At 39.2% G+C, this 21386-nt stretch overlaps 1 protein-coding gene across 2 annotated transcripts in view; it reads left to right on the top strand.

Annotated features, from left to right (window-relative positions):
• The window catches only part of OSBPL1A (oxysterol binding protein like 1A), a 250172-nt gene that overhangs the window by 95377 nt on the left and 133409 nt on the right, over positions 1–21386 (top strand). For both annotated transcript variants that reach the window (XM_036244357.1, XM_036244356.1), the window contains exons 12-14: positions 6820–6918; positions 7996–8118; positions 15497–15578. In XM_036244357.1, coding sequence (XP_036100250.1) covers positions 6820–6918; positions 7996–8118; positions 15497–15578 — 304 coding nt within the window. The remainder of the gene's footprint in view (positions 1–6819; positions 6919–7995; positions 8119–15496; positions 15579–21386) is intronic.

Genomic DNA, 21386 nt, shown 5'->3' with positions numbered 1-21386 from the left:
TGTATGTACAGGTTGGGGCAAAAGTAGGTTTATAGTTATTCGTATGGAAAATAATACAGTCATGAATAAATAATAATACAAGAATAAACTGTTTGGCATAATAACAACTGTAAACCTACTTTTGCCCCACTGTGTGTGTGTGTGTGTGGAGTCATATATATACTAGGGGTGGGCAGAAGTAGGTTTACAATCACAATACCAATACATAATACAATAATTAATAATACAAGAATACATTTTCATGTACTCACGACTGTAAACCTACTTTTGCCCACCTCTGTATATGCATGTATATGTATGTATCTGTACATGGGTAAAGCAGGACAATGGAACATCTTCTGGCATTAAAATAAATAAAGCATATGTCAAAATCAGGATTCTTAAGTGCTCTGAATTTACTTCTGGCTGTTTTACTTGGTAACCAAGCAGGAGAAAAAGTGAGCTTTTCCTCTCCGGAGATAAGTCTAAGTCTGGAACCTACACATAGTCTTGTTTCCCACTTCAGTCCTTCAGGGTTGTCACCGTCCCCGGCAGTCCATCCCCTCTGAGCTCGCACCGCCGTGTTCAGTGTGAGCACTCAGTCAGGCTCGGCAGCACAGCCGACACCAGCTGACCCCTTCAGAGTCCTCACAGCCCTTCCTCCTCGCACGTTAGACCAAGGCCTGGGAACCTCTCCAGTCTTACCCTCCAATCTTTTTACTTCTTCTTTTGATGCAGTCCTGGCCATTCTATTCTGCTCCTGCTCTTGATCTGCTCAACACCTGAGTTTTTCCTCAGGTGGGTTATTTATCTTATTCTTGTCTACCTTACGCAAAAAACAAACAAGTTACTTCTCCTGCCCTTTTAAAATCTCTTGGTCTTTAACTTTTCTGGAATTGATGATCTTCTGCTGTTATGCTTCACCTTGTCTTATAACTTTTGTTTCTTATATAAATGTCTACTGAAACCCTACGTTTATGCATATCCGTGCATGTCAGTAGAAGCTAATGAGCATTCGTTGGAGTGATTGCTATAAGGCAGGCTCTGTTCACGTTCTAGTTTCTCTAGGTAGAAGTTTAGGTTATTATTGATTTGAGATCTTTTTCCTAATATAGGTGTTTACAACTATACATTTTTTTAGTTTTTTAAATAAGATGTAAAATGTGCATAGTGTAAAACTTAACCATCTTGATTTTTCAGTGTACAATTCAGTGGCATTAAGTACATCCACACTTTTGCATCCATCACCACCATGCACCTCCAGAATGCTTTTTGTCTTCCCGAACTCAACTCAGTACCCACTAAACAACTCCCCATTCCTGAGTCTACCCCCAGCTCATGGTAGTCGCTGTTCTTTCTGTCTCTATGACTTTAACTACTCCAAGTATCTCATATTGGTGAAATCATACGGTATTTGTTCTTTTGTGCCTGGCTTGTTTCACTGAGCGTAATGTCCTCAGGTTCATCCATGTTGTAGCATGTGTCAGAATTTCTTTCCCTTTAAAACAATTTTTAATTGTGGTAGAAAGCTCATAACATAAAAGTTACTGTCTTACCCATTATAGTTCAGTAGCTTTAACTGTACTCAGTTTGTTGTGCAACAGATCTCTAGAACTTTTTTATCTGCACAGCAGAACCTCTGTGTACCCATTCAGTAACTCCATGTCCCCTACCCCCAAGCCCTGGTACCCACTCATTCTGCTTTCGGTTTCTGTGAGTTTGATCACTTTAGATACCTCACCTGAGTGGAAGCGTACAGGATTTGTTTTTCATGGCTGGCTTATTTCACTCAGCATATTATCCTCAAGGTTCATCCATGTTGTAGCATGACAGAGTTTCTTTTTTTTTATCCTCTCCCGAGGAAGTTTTTCTATTTATCTTCAGATAGAGTGGGAGGGAGGAGAGAGAGGGGGAGAGAGGGAGAGAGAGAAACATCAACGCGAGAGGGGCACATCGACTGGTTGCCTCCCGCGTGATCCTGACCAGGGCCGAACTGCAACTGAGGTACGTGCCCTTGACCAGAATCAAACCCGCAGCACATTGGTCCACGGGCTGATGCTCTAACCCCTGAACTGAACTGGCCAGGGCTGGAGTTTCTCTTTTTAATGCTGAATAATATTCCATGGTGTGTACACAACACCTTTTGTTTGTCCATGCACTCATCAGTGGACATTTGGATTGCTTTCACCTCTTGCTGTTGTGACTAGTGCTGCAATAAACATGGGTGTGCAAATATCTCTTCAAGACCCCGCTTTCAGTTTTTCTGGGTATGTACCCAGAAGTGGAATTTCTGGATTGTATGGTAGTTTTATTTTTAATTTTTGGGGGAACGCCCATACTGTTTTTCATAGTGACTGCAGCATTTTACATCCACATCGGCAGTGCACTGTGCTCTAATACAGTCTTTCCACATCCGTACCAACTTCTATTTCTTCTCTCTCTCTCTCTCTCTCTCTCTTTAAAAAATACTGGCCATCCTAATGAGTGAGGTGGTATCTATGTTTGATTTGCATTTTTAACAATATTGAGACTTCTAAGCTATAAACATTCTGTATTTCTCTATTTATTGAAGACTTCTTTATTTTTTAACAATGTATAATTTTTTGTTAAACTTACTTTTATGTATTTATTTTCTGAAGCTCTTATGAATGGACTTCAGATTTTTATTTTCTACTTAAATACAAATAATTTTTTTACGTCTTCACCCAATGTCCTGCAGTCTTGCTAAATTCACTCATTAGTTCTAGTAGCCCCTTTGTAGATTTCTCAGGGTCTCCTACATACACAATTTTGTTTTCTGCAAAGAAGGATTGTTATGGTTCTTTACAATCCGTATGCCTTTCCTTTTTAGCCTTGCTTTGCTGTACTAGGTGGGACCTTCAGTACAAATTTAAATAGAATCGGTGAGAGTTGACATCCTTGTTTTGTTTCTTTTGTTAGGTGCAAAGCATTGAGACTATAATCACTGAGTTATTAGCTGTAGGTTTTACATAGATGCTCTTGATCTAGTTTAGGAAGTTCTTTCCATTTCTTAGTTTACTGAAAGCTCTCGTCATTAAAATCTGTTTCATTATATGCTTTCTTCATATTATTGAAATGATCATAGGTTTTACTCATTCTATTAATATGGTTAATTATATTGGTAGATTTTAGAGTGGTAATAAACCACTTATATTGGTAGGATAAATTCCAGTTGGTTATGATGTATGGGAAGGATTGTAGTTACAAATTTAATTTTTTTTTTTCTTGAGTTGGTGTTTGTAATTTTTGCTATTCAAGAAATTTTTCCAGGTTCCTGGTGATTCTTAGTACCATCTTTTTTCCTCTCCCCCCAACCTTTGCTTAAGCTGCTAAATTGCAGGAAAAACAGGATTTGAAACAAAATTTTAGAGTCTGCTTCCTTTTCTTCGGTGATAAATTACCCCTTAAAAAGAAAGAGTTCGTTTTCTTTAGGTTATAAAATTTATTGTTAATACAATTCCCTTATGTTTTTCTTTTTGAGTTTTTTTTTCAGTCCTCACCTGAGGATATTTCTTCCATTTCTCATCAGATAGAGTAGGAGGAGAGAGAGAGAGAAAGAGAAACATCGATGTGAGAAAGACACATTGACTGGTTGCCTCCTGCACAACCCAACCAGGGCCTGGGACAAACCACAACCAAGGTATGTGTCCTTGACCAGAATGAAACCCACGATCCATTGTCCATAGGCTGATGCTCCAACCGCTGAACCAAACCAGCCAGGGCGCCCTTATGTATTTTTTTATTTTTTTAAATTTTTGTTACAGATGTTTCTCCTTTTTTACCCCATTGACACCCTCCTCCCCATCCCCCCACCTCGTCCTTGGCTTTATTGTCCATGTCCATTGGTTATACATACATGCATGTAAGTTCTGTAGTTTATCTCTTCCCTCCCTCCACCACTCCCTATTCTGAGGTTTGTCAGTCTGTACCCTACTTCCACGTCTCTGGGTCTCCCCTATTCCTCAGACTGTTATGTTCATTATATTCCACAAATAAGTGAGATCATGTGGTATTTGTCTTTTTCTGCTTGGCTTGTTTTGCTTAGGATAATACTTTCCAGGTCCCTCCATATCGTCTCAAGGGATAAGAGATCTTTCTTAGAGCTGCATAGTACTTTATTGCGTATATGTACCACTGCTTTTTTATTCATTCGTCTACTGATGAACACTTGGGCTGTTTCCAGATCTTAGCTATTGTAAATAGTGCTGCTATGAACATGGGGGCACATATATTCTTTCTGATTGGTGTTCCAGGCTTCTTAGGGTATATTCCTAGAAGTGGGATCACTGGGTCAAATGGAAATTCAATTTTTAATTTTTTGCGCTAACACCGTATTGTTTTCCATAGTGGCTGCACCAGTCTACATTCCCACCAGCAGTGTACTAGAGTTCCCTTTTCTCCACACCCTCGCCAACACTTGTTTGATGATTTGTTGATGGCGGCCATTCTGACAGGTGTGAGGTGATACCTCATTGTTGTTTTAATTTGCATCTCTCTGATGATTAGTGATGTTGAGCATTTCTTCATATGTCTCTTGGTCATTTTTATGTCCGGTTTGGAGAGGTGTCTATTGAACTCCTCTGCCCATTTTTTAATTGGGTTCTTTGTCTTCCTTTTGTTGAGTTGTATGAGTACTCTATATATTTTGGTGTTTGTATGATTGGTTGTCTGTGCCCTCTTATTTTTTATATTGGTAATTTGTGTCTTATCTTTTTTTTTCCTTAGATATATCTGACTAGCAGTTTATCAATTTTATTAATCTTTTCAAAGAACTAGTTCTTGATTTTATTAAGTTTTTTCTATTGTGTTTGTTTTCTATTTCATTGATTTTTATTCTTTTAAAGAAATTTCTTTAAATTTAATGCTTTGGGTTTTATTTGCGCGCTCTCATAGTTTCTTAAGGTGGAAGCTTAGATGAGTGATTGAGATCTGTCTTCTTTACTCCTACAGACATTGAAAGCTGTGCTTCCCCTTGGCTGCATTTTAGTTTCATCCTGCTAGTTTTGGTAGATTGTATGTTCACTATCATGTAGTTCAAAATCTTTTCTAAATTCTCGTGTATCATCTTTCAACTAGTAAATATTTCGATGTGTTAATTTCCGAATAACTGGAGTTTTCCTGACTATATTGTTTAAAATTTCTAATTTAATTCATTTTGGTCTTTGACCACATCCCATATGATTTCAGTCTTGTCAAATTTACTGAGACTTGCTTGATGGCTCTACTTATGGACTATCCTAGTAAATGCCTTGAAAATAATGTGTATTTTGCTATTGATGATTGTAGTGTCCTATAAATATTTGGTCATGGTGGGTGAGAGTGTTTTGATCCTCTATGTCTGCTGATTTTGGCCAAATGTATTAATTGCTGAGAGAGGGGTGTTAAAATCTTCAACCTTCTTGTGAAATTGTTTTTTTCTTGTTCTGTTATTGATCACATACTTACATATGGTGAATATCACTATGTGGTTTCTCTATCTCCTGTGATACATTTTGTTTTGAAATCTAGTTTGCCTGATATTAATATAACTACTCAGGCCTTTTTATGCTTACTGTCTGCATAGTGTTGCTTTTTCTATTTATGTACTTTCCACCTATCTAAAATTTTGTATTTTCTGTCTTTTGTGAATAGTATATATTTGGGTCCTTAGTGTGCATTCTGACAATTTTTGCTTTTAGTTAGATTTCATTTGAGAATATGTTCTGCTTTCTTCTTCATGTACCAGGTAATTTTGGATTATATCTTTAATATTATGAATGTTAACTTCTGGAGATTCTGGATTCTGTTATTTTTCTCTGTTAAATGTTACATCCTTTGTTTTAGCAGGTCATTTCCTTGGCTGGGTTTGGATTGTATGTACACTGTTTCTTGGACAGCAGCTCCAGTCAGCATTTAGATAGGATGTATTTAAAAATCTGCTTTGAAGTTTTTTGTGCATCAATTAGAGATGTGAATAGACAGAGTTTGGGAAATCCCTCTTCTGTCTCTTTCCCTTGGGGATTCTTCTACTCTCCTTAGTATTTACAGCTCCTCAGCTTTGGGGCGGGGGGTTTTCACATGTGCCCTTGCTGTTGATCACCATTTGCACTGTACCTGGTCTCAGGTGGAAAAACCTCGGGGATGCGAATTCATTTGCAAAGCTCCTTGTTTCGTTTCTTCCAAGAGAAGGTGCCCCACCCCCTGGCTCACCATGTCTGTCCGCTTTCATTCATCATCCAGTCCTTCAGGTAGTTACTGTTGTTTTGTGTGTAGGTTTTATCGTTTTCCTCGAGGGGATGAGGGGGTCTTCTGGTAGGGTCTGAAGCAGAAGTCTGTCTCTTTCCCTTCTTAAATCCCCTCACTTTCCAAATTGATATTTTTAAAAGTATTTCTTATATTCTTGTTCTTTTCCTCTTCTTTGTCAATCTTCTCTACTCCTCATTCTTTTACACTCAGTTCAAAGATTTTCTACACTTGGCTCAAAGGAAAGGTTCAGGAGACTGGTATGAGTAAGAATTTGAAGCTGTGGTATTTAAAGGATTTTACAGTCCAAGTGCATGCTAAGCTATATTTAATAGAAAGGATAAAACTAAAACTAGTGAACTACTAATACGCACCTTTGGTAACTAAGAATATGAAAGCTGGAGCTGACGTAAGTTACAATGCCTTCGACATTCCTAACATATACATTTTTCTCCCAGTTTTTATCAGTTGCTATTTTATATGTTGTTTTATTTGGTAAATTAAGTCATATTAATTTAAAATTTATGTATAGATAATTATAAAGTTCTGTTTTATGTACATGAGTGGTGTTGTCTTACTGACTTCTTTATATCCAAGGTCAAATCCACTGATAGCTGCCTCTTCTTTATTAAATGCTTTGATGACACTGTTCATGGCTTCAAGGTTCCTAAGAATAACCTTCAACAGTCAAGAGAGGTAATTTTATGGATTCATTATTTTTCATAAATCTTAAAAAACATTTAGAAAAATAAAGAATATAAGTTTAAGATTAACATCCAAAATCTTGTTGATTATACCTTTTTAATTGGGGCAATTATATGCATCTTCTGAAATTAAGCTTATGAATTAGTTTTTATCAACACGCAGGTATTTTCTGTTCATATTTTTTTTTTTCATTTTGATTCTGTTTATGTAAGGGGTCTTTTCTGGTTTTGGAAAAAAGCATAAATGTTTAGGTTGCCACTTAATTTGTAGATGAGGAGACTGAAAACAGTAAGATTGCTGCATTCTCCCAAGATCTCCAAGGTCACACAGCTTGTGAATGACAGCCCCTGGGCTCCAGTCCCGCTGTTCTGATTTATTAGTGTAGGCTGTCTTCTTCACAGACCTCTCTTGTTTCTTGTAAATTATGTAAGGGGTTGAAAGAATCTATCTTCCAAAGTGGTTAACTTTGGCCCTGCAAGGAACCCTAAACAATTCAAATCATGACTGTCCCAACATTTTATAAAAACGTAAAATTTGACCCTGAGTAATACTATGAGAAATGAGGAATAAGTAAGACAGGTGTTTTTAGGGCAAATATTCTGTCTGTCTTGTGAAGTCACTGATTTTTTTATAAACAATAAAAGTTAAAGCATCAAAGCAATTGTTGGATCTCTTAAAATGACCTGAGTTTCTTGTGTTTATAATGCGATTGCAAGTTAGTAAAATTATTTCTGGATACATTATTATTACACAGTAACTTATTTAACAGTTTTGAAAACCTAGAATTTTAAGTGAAAAATTCTCCACCTATTAGTTACTTTTTATAATGTATTAAAATCAATGACTATATAAACTTACAGAGGATTTTTTTTAAGTACTGAGAATTTTTTTTTTTATCCAGATATGTCATGGTTAAGAGATGTGTATCATTATTTCATTGTTGATTTTTTTTCTAGGCCATAATTTTTTCCTCCATATAAAGTTTATGCATTCCAGAACATTGTCATATTGCCTGTTTTTTTAAAAAAAATTCATTTCACTTTCATTGAAATCTTTGGATTATTTCAGGACTGGCTGGAGGCAATAGATGAGCATTCTGCTTATAGCACTCACTACTGCTCCCAGGACCAGTTGACTGATGATGAAGAGGAAGATGCAGTTTCTGCTGTGGACTTGAAGGAATCTTTAGAGGTAAATAGGAAAACTTAACCTGGCCTGTATAGCTATCTCTGTCTTTCAGGTTGACTATGAATTTTGAAAAATTTTTCATGTGAGATTTTGAAATTAAGAGTTCTGACCATGGAAATAGTATTGTTCCTTGTCCAGTAGTAGTCTGTCTCTCTTTATAATGTCATTGTTCTCAAAAGATGTGAGCATGTGCCTATATGTATCCTTTTTTTTGTTAAAATTTTTACATTGCTATAATCAGATTGTTATTCTGTTTGAAAACTGCCACCAGTAGGGGGCGCACCTGCAACTTGACTTGCTGCCCTTTATGACTTCACTGCATATTTCAGTTTAAATAATGCAACCATAGTGATACATTTCCTGGTCAGTGTTATTTAAAACCACTTGTAATCTGTAAACTTCATTGATTAGAGGTAAGGTAAACTGTCAGTAATGAATGGAGAGGCCCTCAGGTGAAGTGACAGCAATGCCTTATCCATATAGAAATATCAGAATATATATTTTAATTGAAATGAAATAGGTATTTTTTTCTTCGCATAAATGTTTTTGCTGTACCTTTTAAGTGAGAATTGAGTTGGAAGAAATATAACTAAGAAAGGATGATGAGTTTCAATTTAAATAATTGTGCCAGAGCATATGAATTTGCCTACAAAATGGAATCCTTTTTATTAATGAAATAGTATCTGAGTGTTTCTAAATCAACAACTTTAATGAAATTGTTTGCTAATACCTAAGGAGTTTTCTTAAAGGCCTATACATTTAAATAAGAAAGAGCTTTGGAATCTTTTGATCCTTAGTCTTAATTGATGATGGAACATTAAAAAATTTGAGCTCTCCCCTCGGTGGCTTTGCTCAGCGGTTAGAGCATCGGCCTGCGGACCAAAGAGTCCCAGGTTCGATTCTGGCCAAGGGCACGTACCTTGGTTGCAGTTCATCCTGTTGAGGTCACGAGGGTGGCAACCAGTTGATGTGTCTCTCTCACATTGATGTTTCTCTCTCTCTCTCTCTCCCCCACTCCCTCCTTCCCACTTTGTCTAAAGATAAATGTGAAAATATTCTTGGATGAAGATTAAAAAAAAGATTTTGGGCTCTTTCATGTTGTATTGAAGACATTCCCCAGAATTGATTGACAGTGGCTTTCCAAATACTACTACTATTTCAAAGCCTAATGTGTAATGTGCCAACCATAAACATAATTTTCAGATCAGTGAACTTTGCAAAAGTTATACATCTACCAGAGCATCTAAATGACATTAAGACTGTTTGGGTAGATAAAGAAGGCTTAAATATGTATGGCCAACATAATGTTAAACAAAGAAACCTTTGCTACATATTTTAACTTTTAGTCAGTATTCCCTGAGTGAAAAGAAATCCTTCCCTATTCTTCTGCCTTCAATATAAGGTAAATGATAACACCTGGAAGGACTTATAAAGCATATCATTATCCTTCCAGGATTATGGTAATTTTAAGACCTTTTTAGTAGAAGGAAGCTACAAGTAAAAGTATACTAATTTGCATATCATTAAATTTTCTTGAAAAAATGTCTTCTTTAGCATAGTTTTTAATTTTTTGTTCTCAGCCTCAACCAGACCTTTCATTTTACTCATTTGAATATTGTGTTTCTGTGTTAACTTTAAAACCATGAAGTGTTTGCTGTCTAGATTTTATAGCACCTGAAGTCAATGAGAGTTTTCGCCAGTGTTAAGCACTTTCAGGTTTTGCAGGTTATAGACATATCTCTGACCAACAGGATTTAAATATGTTTATATTGATTTTTAGATAGAGAGGAAGGGAGAGGGAGAGAGAAATAGAAACATCCATGAGAGAGAATCATCTATGGGCTGCGGCTGCCTCCTACATGCCCCCCACTGGGGATCAACCCCAAAACCTGGGCATGTGCCCTGACTAGGAATTGAACCGGGCCCTCTCAGTCCATGGGGTGATGCTCAGTCCACTGAGCCACACCAGCTGGGCTGACCAGCAGAATGTAAATGCTAATTCTGTGCATCTTGACTCTGTCTTAACTCTTGAAGATTGGTCCAAAATAGGTAAAATTTAAAATGAGCTTTGAAGTATGTTGAATTGTAGCTTGTGGGAGTCTGGTTTCAGAACACCCTTGATCTTTGGGTTCTTAAGTTGTGAGGAAATTCTGAGACCATTTTGTGAAACAGATCTATTATAGATGCCTACAGGCTTCCTAAAGGAAATCAGGAACTCTAGGACTGCAGTACTCTAAAACCATCTGAATTCACATACCCTAACTTCATTTCCTCAACATGCTTTTGGATTAGAAAGTAGACCTAGAAGAAATTAGGGGAAAAATATATTCACACTGAAAAATCTGACCGTGTTGTATGATGCTTTTGGTCTCAGTTTACTTCCACCCAAAATGAGGGCCTCCAAAATCTTAAAACATTTTCTCTTAGCTGTCTGTCTGTCACTGCCTTGAGGTTAGGCCCGAAGGGAGAGAAGTATAAGGCAAGTCATAGAAATATTGGCTTCTTGGCAACTTGAAAATATTTCAGAAATAAAAATTGGAAGAGATATTCAAACACAGTATTGGTCTAGAACTGTCGGATAGCTACTTTACACATGTGGCTATTTACATTTAAATAAATTAGGATCAAATTAAAAATTCAGTTCCTAATTTCGACCAGCCACATTTAAGTGCTCAGTAGTCACCTGTGGCTGCCCCCCTGCACACTGCGGATGCAGAATATTTCCACCATCGTAGAAAGTTCTATCGGACACAGCTGGGCTGTGTCTTAGATTTGGGGTGGTTCTAGCAAAGTGGATATTTTATTTGTTGATGATATCTTGATTCTTTGGGATCTGAACTCCTTGTTATAAGAAGTAATGAGCAGATGATGCTAAATTTTAACCAAGTGAGAAAATAATATCAGACTTTCCTGACTTAAGAATAAGTGCTTCTTAATTAAAATGAATGTACAGAAAGATGAATATACCTCAACACAGGGCTGATAAAGATTGGTATATCCATATAAGAATGAGGCAGATTTATATCTATTGACATATTTAAGATTTATTATTAAGTGGAAAGGGCAAGATGTAAAATGCTATATCTACTATGCCATTACCTGGGAGAAAGAAAGTAGGGGTGTACACACATAAACTTGTGTAGGCTTAGATCAGCCCCAGAAAGATGAGAAGTTATTAGAAGTTTTTGCTTTGAGGCTGGGAAAGGGAGAAAACAGGGTCTCCAGGGTATGTGAGGAAGAATTGCCTTTTTCTATATATTCATGTGTCTTTTTACTTTATGTAAATTTCTATTCCAAAATAAAACATTAAGAAGACGACAGAGCAGGGCCGTAATAGGCAGCAGGTACCATAGAGAATCACTGTGTTGTGGATTGACTTAGACTGAGGGAAGAGTGGATTTGGCTAGCGTTAGGGAGACGTGGAGATGAGTACGGGGTACCGGTACTCACAATACTGCCTGTTTTCTACAAAGAAGAAAGTTATCAGGATTCTACAGTGTATTTCGTTAAAAGTTTAAAAATATATTGAGGTACAATGTTTATACAGTAAACTGAACGCATATCATGTCTTCAATTTGAGGTGTGTGGACCACTCCTGTCTAGATGTAGAACATTCTCCTCACCTCCAGAGTCCCCGTGCCCCTGCCCAGACAGTGCCCCGCACTGCTGTGCTTCCTGTGTGAGGGGCGCGGTCCGCTTCCCCTGTCTAGTGTCAAGTCAGTGGGATTGTGCTGCTGTGCCCTCGGTGCCTCTCTTGCACTCGCTGTGTTCAGTAGTTTGTTGCTTTGGACTGCAGAATAGGCGGTCTGCTTCTGTTTCTACTTTACCAAATGTGGGTTATCTGTAGCAGGTAGCCTGGAATGAATGTCCTCTCTCCTAGTCTGCCCACCCCGTCTTAGACGCCCACCTCCTTGATACACATCTTTAGGCTGTTCCGGAGGACGGGGATCATCAAGTAGTTTCACATCAACTTAAACAAAACCGACAGCTGACATCTGGGCGGGCAGAGGTGGGAGCAGGCTGTCTAGGCAGTGAGGGGGGCTCAGCTGCGCTCCTGCTGCCCTGGACCGTGCTGTGGGTATGAGGCTCTTGCTGTGTTCTGTGCCCAGAAAACATGGTTTTGAAATACTGTCACACTTTGGGTATTAGAACATTGCTCATAGTGGGATCCCACCGATGCAGAATAAATAAAAATTAAAACCTAAAAACAGTCTCTTATTCACCATAGGCTAATGGCATAGAAGTCACAATGAGACTCCCTGCTGGGCTCTGTAAAGAACTCATAAGCATTAACCTTTGCAAATGGATTTCTAGGTTTTCATAATGTAACCAATAGATAAGGAGAGGAAATTACAGCAAATTGGAGGATGTGTTATATTTTATTGTACCTCTTTCATGGCACTGATTGTTTATAACAAGACTCATCTTGTACCCAACTATGAAATAGTATGTGGAGGGTGAAACTTCTCCAGCTGACCTGTTATGTTCCTTTTAAAACTAGTAATTCATCAGTCAAGGCAACTTTCTGTAGTAACATGCAGATATGCTAAGGGAAGATGGATGTGATTCAGCTTCTGAGGACGATGCTGTGGAGAGTGTTTCACTGTCATGTTTGTTGGGGCTTCGCAGCCTACAGAGGAAGCCGCTTCTTACTTCTGTGCATCTGGCTGTCACCACAGAAAGGAAAACAGGAGTGTGGACTTGCGCATGGGCAGGAGCATTAAATATGTATGGAGAGAAATGAGGATTTTGTGTTAATAAGTTATGAGCATTACATTTGGTTGCAGTGCGTTTTCAGTGCCCCCAGATCGACTTTGTCCTGCCTTCATGCTGTGTTCACGCCACATCCGACGCATGTGTTGCCCAGCCCACATCTGACACAGCTGCCCAGCGTACCCTTTCACTTCCTAGGGGTTAAATGGATAGTGCAGGCATTCTCTCTCTCGAAAGAAAAGTGAGTTATATTCTTGTGTTTTTACGGCTCAAAACAGAGTAATGTAGACTTTCAAGAGAACGTTGCCTGTCGCTAATGTGGTACCGTGACTCATTCTGCTGTGGTTGAGCTGAGCATCATAAGCACTAAACAATTTTATGAAGTGAGAAAGGAGAAAAGGGTGATTGCCTATGTCACCTGGGTACATAGATATGACTGGGGATCAAAAATGTCAGTGATTGGCCCTGACCGGTTTGGCTCAGCGATTAGAACATCGGCCTGCGGTCCCGAGAGACCCGGGTTCAGTTCCTGTTAAGGGCACGTACCTCGGTTGCAGTTTGCCCCCGGCCCTGGTTGGTCGTGCAGGTGGCAGCCACTCAATTTGTCCCTTTCACATCGATGTTTCTCTTTCTCTCTCTCTCTCTCTCTCTCTCTCTCCCCCCTCTCTCCCTCTCTCCTCCTCTCTCTTCCTCCTACTCTACCTGAACAAAAAAGTGGAAAAAATGTCCTTGGGTGAGGATAAAAAAAAAAAAAATGTCAGTGATTGGCCACTGATTAGGAGGAATAGGGAAGATTCATAAAGCTAAATACATTATTCTGTCTACAACACTGTGATTCTAATAGTAATAAGGTCAAGGTTCTCATGATATGTGTGTGTGTGTATTTTTATCCTCACCTGAGGACATTTTTGCGTTTATCTTCAGACAGTGAAAGGGAGAGAGGGAGGAAGAGAGAGAGAGAGAAACATCTATGTGAGAGAGACACATCACCTGGCTGCCACCCACACAACCCCAACCAGGGCCGAGGACAAACTGCAACCGAGGTATGCAACCTTAGCAGGAACCGAACCTGGGACTTTCTGGTCTGCTGGCCAACGCTCTAACCGCCGAGCCAAACCAGCCAGGACTCAATAAATATTTTTTATCGCCATAACCAACTTTAAAATGACAATTCTCTTGCTTATTCTTTCATTCCTTTTATTTTTTTTCATTGATTTCTAGAGAGAGTGGAAGGGCAGGTGGGGGGATGGAGAGAAACAAACATCAATGTGAGAGGAACACCGTCAATTGGTTGCCACACCTGCACGTACCCCACCTGGGGCCACAGATCGAACCTGCAACCCAGGTACATGCCCTTGACCAGGAATTGAACCCGAGACCTTCTGGTCCAAGGGCCAGTACTCTAACCATTCAGTCAAGCCAGCCAGAGCTCTTCCACCCTTTTTTTTTTTTGTTTTTCTTTATTGATTTTAGAAGGAGAGGAAGAGAGAGATAGAAACATTGATGAGAGAGAACATTGTTTGGCTGCCTCCAGCATGACCCCCACTGGGGATCAGTGGGCCCACAACCTGGGCATGTGCCCTGACCAGGAATCGAACCAGCGACCTCTTGTGCATGGGTCGACGCTCAACCACTGAGCTACAACAGCCGGGCTCCTCCACTTCTTTAAAGGGAAACTATAACTAAAATTAACTCTCAAGTTACATTGTTAATGTAATAAGTGGATTTATCTGATTTTTCATTTTGGACTTCTAAATATATACTAAGAGGGGATACAACTTACATCATGAAATTCTGTATGCTTTCCTTTTAGGGATCTAAAAATGAAGAAATTTCAAATTACAAGGAAGATGCTTTCTGTAATTGACTTCACCTTATTTTTATAAGCTTTTTCTTACTAAGAAAATGTCCTTATTTGTCTGATTTTGTGGGGGCTCTGTGCAGTTAGTTTGCTGCCTGGATATTAGCTCGTGATTCCTAAAAGTACCATCTGGAGTTTTTAAATAGTTTTAAAAATACATTAAAGAATGTATTTTATAATTTCTTGATGAATTTAATCAAGCTCATTAAAAGTGTTCATAAATCAGCCCTGGCTGGTTTAGCTCAGTGGTTAGAGTATTGGCCTGCGGTCCAGAGAGACCCGGGTTCGATTCCCGCTACGGGCATGTACTTTGGTTGCAGTTTGTCCCCAACCCTGGTTGGGTTGTGCGGGTGGCAGCCACTCGATGTGTCCCTTCACGTCGATGTTTCTCTCTCTGTCTCTTCCTCTCTCTCCCTCCCACTCTGTCTAAATAAAAAATGGAAAAATGCCCTTTGGTGAGGATAAATAAATAAATAAAAGTGCTCATAAATCAGACAAATCTAACTCCTCAGATATATATGGTATTTTGAGTTATGAGGAGTAGTCAACACAGTTGTATGGTATCTACACAGCAGATGTTGAATTATGTAGAATTTAGAAATATTCATTTGTATGAATCTGCCTGTGATTAACTAAATGTTATATTTAGTTTTTAAGGAGGACATTTTTTGTCTGTTAGGAATATGTCTTAATTATTACAGTGTATCAACCTATGAACTGAAAGTTTTGATAGAGCATTAAAACATCTATAATATAAAAATCTTTGATTAGTTTTAACTTTGTCTTTTTGTGTTGTTTCTTTTCCAGAAAGCACAAACATGCCAACAGAGACTAGACAGGGAAATCTCCAGCTTTCTCAAAATGATTAAGGAGTGTGACGTGGCTAAAGGTAACACACACACACACACACACACACACACACCCCACCCCACCCCCAAACGCCATACTCCACCGCTCTATAGCAGAGCCGTTGTCATAGATGTTGACCTTTGTAGTTTTGTTTGACTGTATATTTTAGATAATTTTTGGTTTTGAATTCAGCACTTCATTTGATAAAAATATTTTGAAATTTTAAAAGGGCTATTTAAAATGTCTACTTATGGAGGATGCTTGCTTTCTGGATAAAAATGTTTTTATTCTTTTAAGAAAAAAAACAAAATCAAAGTTAACATTTTGGGACTCTGTAATAAGAACTCTGCTTATGAAGCTTAGAGACTTGGAGTTTGGAGTTTGGAGTCACACTGTCTTGGGTTTCAATCCTTGACACTTACTAGCTGTTACTTTGAACAGTGCATTGAGCTTCTGAGCCTCAGTTTCCTCATGTGTGAATGAAGGGATTGATTGTTTCCAGGTCTTGACTTTTTTTTTATTTTTTTTAATCCTCACCTGAGGACATTTTTCCTTTTTTGTTCTGGTAGAGTGGGAGGGAGAGACAGGAACAGAGAGAGAGAGAGAAACATCGATGTGAAAGGGACACATCGAGTGGCTGCCACCCCAGGTCTTGACTTTTTATGGTTCTGTGTATACATGAACTTGTCTAGCTAATTATTAGTCTACCGTTAAACTTTTTGTGTCTTCACTCTCTATTATTTAGGAATTGTTATGAGTTGACTATAAATATGTAAAAATCAAATATAATCCAATATAAAATGCAATATAAAATCCAAGTATTGAAAAATATCATTTCTTTGTAAATTAAAAAATTGTTTTTTAGGTTAACTATGATGTCTTTGTAAATAACTCCACTAAAATATAATTGATTTAGTTGTCTGTGAGTTTATTATTAACCATTAATTTTAATCATGAACTAGTTTCCCTCAGTGAACTCCTAGATTCAGTTTATATGTGCCCAGAGAATGTGAAGAAATGTTAACATTAGAGTAACTGAGCATAAATATTTTGTATCTGTCCACATGTACCTTGGGCATCCCTTTATTTCAGTTTAACAAGCAATTATTTATATCAGCAATGCTTGCTTTGGGAAGGACAGCAGTTAGGTCATTTTGATTATTAATTGTAGGCTGGAATATTGTGTTACTTAGACTGTTCATCCTTAGTGGACTTTTAAAATAATAACAGCTTTTTAAGAAATATGTTTTTATTGATTTTAGAGAGAGAGGAAGAGGGAAGGAGAGAAAGAGAAACATGGATGTGAGAGAGAAACATGGATCAGTTACCTCCCATAGGCACCTCACGAGGGATCAAATCCACAACCTGGGCATGTTCCCTGACCAGGAATTGAATCGGCGACCTTTTGGTGCACGGGACAACGCTCAAACAAATGAGCCACACTGGCCAGGGCAATAACAGTTTTCATTACCTATAAGTCACATAGCCTAAAATTCACCTATGTAAAGTGGTTTTTAGTATATTCAGAGTTATGTAGCTAAGACTATCAATGGGCTCTTAAAACACCATTTTTAAAAGCCATCAAAAGTAAGAAGACATATAACAGTATTTAAAAGATATAGAACCAGAGTAAGATGAAATATAAAGCTTAATTTGCTTACCTTACACTAAAGAAAAAAATTATATCAGAACTACAGTCAGATTAAGTTGTTTTTTTTAAAACCTCAAGTCAAATCCTTTGGTTCAGATTTTCTCTGTGCATGTCACTCATAATGATGCATATAACATTCAATACCACAAAAGAATATTTCATTTTGGACAGTGCCATCTGGGAACTTTGAGATGTTTGTGATCTCAAAACCCTATTTCATATATCTACAATAAAATTCAATCAACTTATACCCCAACGATTATAAACACTATTTTCTAAAAGATTGGTGTATATAAAGAAAACTACATCTTATATAAAGAGTAAACTAATAGGGTTAAGATGATTTCATGAATGGAATTGGAGAGTTGAAGGTAATGGAGTCGCTCTTAACGCCAAGGAAGCTGCTAGATACGCATCCTGCTAGATACGCAACGATGTCTGCATCACTGGCCAGTGCTGTCTGAAGATGCAGAACTGAAATGTTTGTGGATGGAGTCCAGATCTTGTGGTTAAAGTCGTCTTACATTTTAGTACAAAATTGTCTGGAATTTAAGACTCAGTTTCCTTCTTTCATTCAGACTTCTACCATTATCATTCCGCTCTTAGCACCTCAAACCCCGATGACGGCTGCAGCCCACCCTTTACTGTCCCTGCCTTCTGTCTGTGCAGGGACCTGAATCAGAAGACATTCAGGAACGCTTCCAACTCAATTTTGTGATATACTGCATTATTGCTTGCCAGATTAATTTTAGAAAGAGGCTTTTTTGATCGTACAGTTTTTTTTTTTCTGTTGCAAAAATCTTTTATGGGTCCTTGAAATGATAGAAGAAAATGCAGATCCTCTATCTTGGCATTTAAGGACTTTTATAGCCAGTCCACACCCTGATTTTTCAGCGTTATTTGTAATTATTCTCTCCCATGACCCATGTGAACACTTTTGACCAAATATCATGTCTTTGGTCAGAAATGTCCTCTGTTCACACCTGTCATAATGGCCGCCATCAACAAATCATCAAACAATAAGTATTGGCAAGGTATGGAGGAAAGGGGACTCTGGTACACTGCTGGTGGGAATGCAGACTGGTGCAGCCACTATGGAAAACAATATGGTGTTACCTCAAAAAATTAAAAATTGAACTGTCATTTGACCCAGTGATCCCACTTCTAGGAATATATCCTAAGAAGCCCGAAACACCAATCAGAAAGAATATATGTACCCCCATGTTCATAGCAGCACTATTTACAATAGCTAAGATCTGGAAACAGCCCAAGTGTCCATCAGTAGACGAATGGATAAAAAAGCAGTGGTACATATACACAATGGAGTACTATGCAGTGGTAAGAAAGAAAGAGATCTCTTAACTTTTGAGACGACATGGAGGGACCTGGAAAGTATTATCCTAAGCGAAACAAGCAAAACAGAGAAAGACAAGGATCATAGGATCTCACTTATTTGTGGAATATAATGAACATAACAGTTTGAGGAATGGGGTAGTACCAGAGACATGGAAGTGGGGTACAGATTGACAATCCACAGTACAGGGGGTGGTGGGGGAGAGATAAACCACAGAACTTATATGCATGTATGCATGAACAATGGACATGGACAACAAAGCTGGGGACAGGGCGGGGAGGGAGGGCAAGGGGGGAATCAGTAGGAGGAAAAAGGAGAAACATCTGTAATAAAAATAAAATAATTAAAAAAAAAAAGAAATATCCTCTGTTGACTACTTCATTTTCATGAGTGGACCTTAAACCGAGTTTCTCTCCGGGCGAATGCCAGGATTGATCTGACACTGGCAGTGCATCCTCCACGGCTCAAAGGGCGCAGTATTGAAGCCTCTACTGTGTTACCTTTACCAAAAGCCTGGTTGCAAAAAACAATTAAAATCACCCAAACTAGTAACACTTTTGGAAGACTTCCTGAAGGCTTGGTAGTCAGTCTGTTCTCCCATGCAACCCTAAATTCACTGTTAGGTAGTAACCAGTTTTTGACTATTATAAAAAATATTGTCCTGTGTATTTAAATTTGATCACATCAGTTCATTACCATAGGATTTTTGGAAATGGGATTCATGGGTAAAAGCATATTAATGTCTTTGAACCTGTTGTTACATATTGATAAATTATTTTCCAGAAAATATATTTTACCTCACATGCCATCTTTAATGCGTATACTTTGTGTGTGTGTGTGTATGGGGTACGTGCCGGTAGCGGGAACCGAACCTGGGACTCTCTGGTCCTCAGGCTGACGCTCAACCACTGAACCAAACTGGCCAGGGCAATGCATATACTTTTTAAAAAATTTTTTATTAATTTATTTTTGTTACAGATGTTTCTCCTTTTTCCCCCATAGACACCCTCCTCTTTACCCCCCCCCCCCCCAGCATTTTTGTTTATGTCCATTGGTTATGCATACATGCATATAAGTTCTTTGGTTTATGTCATCCATTCTCCCCCCCACCCCGGCCCCCTCCTCTGAGGTCTGTCAGTCTGAACAGTACTCCTTTTATGTCTCTGGGTCTGTTTTATTCATCAGCTTATTTTGTTCATTAGATTCCACAAATAAGTGAGATCATGTGGTATCTGTCTTTCTCTGATTGGCTTATTCCACTTAGCATAATGCTCTCCAGGTCCCTCCATGTTGTCTCAAAGGATAAGAGATCTTTCTTACAGCTCAATGCATATACTTTATTACATGTTACTAAATGTATATGGGTGAATCCTTAGTTAAATTAGAATTATTTCAGTTATCTAAAAGAAAAAGTCTTGAAGGAAAAGCACTTCAATCCACTTAAAGCTCTTTCACCAAAATCCTAGGTTTCAGGTAAACCCACTTGTCACCACTTTGGCCGCCGCCGTCGTCTCCACCGTGGACTATTGAAACAGCCTCCTGACCGGCCCCCGGATTTCTCCCTTTCCCTGCAGCTCCTGCCCAGGGATCCTTCTAAAACATCAGTGGACGATGTCCTGTACTCAGAACACCCATTAGCTTACAGGTCTTCTCACTTAGAATGAAGGACAGTCATTCTAATGACCCACAAACCTGCCAGTCCCTTTGCCTCTGTCACATCTCCTAGTTCCCCCTGCTGGCTCCTCCAGCCTCAGCAGCCGCCTTCCTGTCCCTCAGAGAGTCTGGGCAGACTCCTTCCTCGGGCCTGTGCTGTGCTGGTCGCGCTGGACGGGAGGCTCTTGTCTAGGGTGCTTGCTCACCTCCTTACCTTCCCAGGTCTTGACTCACACAGCCCTCAGCTTACTTTTCCATATCCATTTTCTGCCCTGCCTGGTGCCCTTGGGCCTGAGATCACGGCAGACTTCACCCCTGGGCCTCCTTGCCTTTGGATTCTGCATTCAGCAAATGGGAGCTCCTGCCAGGAGACTGGTGGAGGGGGTGGACGGAGAAGTAGGTCAGGGGATAGCCATGCTCCCCTGAGCCGGGCTGTGGTCTGTGCTGCTGAGTTTCTCCACCTTGCCCAGGGCTCCTTCCAGTGCTGCCAGCTCCTGCGGGCTTAGCACGCTGCCCCTTCATTTGCTCCTTTGTTCCAGAGTGTAACTGTCCTGCATGCCCGTCTCTGTTAGCTCACTGCCCTCCCCCCTTTGTACAGAATCTCTCTTTAAAATTCTTTTCCGGTCCCCTTGGAATTTGCCAACTCTTTCCCACCAGGACCCTCACTGATACCTCATTCTGTCTAAACATTACGTTCCCCTCAGTGCTTCTATCCCCTACCTTCGTTTATTTTTTTCTTTGTCACTTTACAATAGCTAAGATCTGGAAACAGCCCAAGTGTCCATCAGTAGATGAGTGGATAAAAAAGCTGCGATACATATACACAGTGGAATACTATGCAGCTGTAAGAAAGGATTATCTCTTACCCTTTGAGACAGCATGGAGGGACCAGGAGAGTATTATGCTGAGCAAAATAAGTCAGAGAGGGACAAGTATCACATGATCTCACTTATATGTGGAATCTAATGAACAAAATAACACAAATGAAATAAATCCAGAGACATGGAAGCAGGGGGCAGACTGACAAATCTCAGAGGGAAGGGAGGTGGGAGGGTGGGAAGAAATTAACCAAGGAACTTGTATGCATAACATGATGACCAATGGACACAGTCAATAGTGTGGTGAAGGCTGGGGTGGGGGGTGGGAGCAGGGTGGAGGGGTCAAGGGGGGGAAAAAGAGGGACATCTGAA

Source organism: Molossus molossus, unplaced genomic scaffold (assembly GCF_014108415.1).
Source record: "Molossus molossus isolate mMolMol1 unplaced genomic scaffold, mMolMol1.p scaffold_m16_p_6, whole genome shotgun sequence".
In the NCBI taxonomy this organism is placed as follows: Eukaryota; Metazoa; Chordata; class Mammalia; order Chiroptera; family Molossidae; genus Molossus; species Molossus molossus.
Note: the sequence above shows the minus strand (reverse complement) of the source record. Positions and strands in the feature narration are given on the sequence as shown.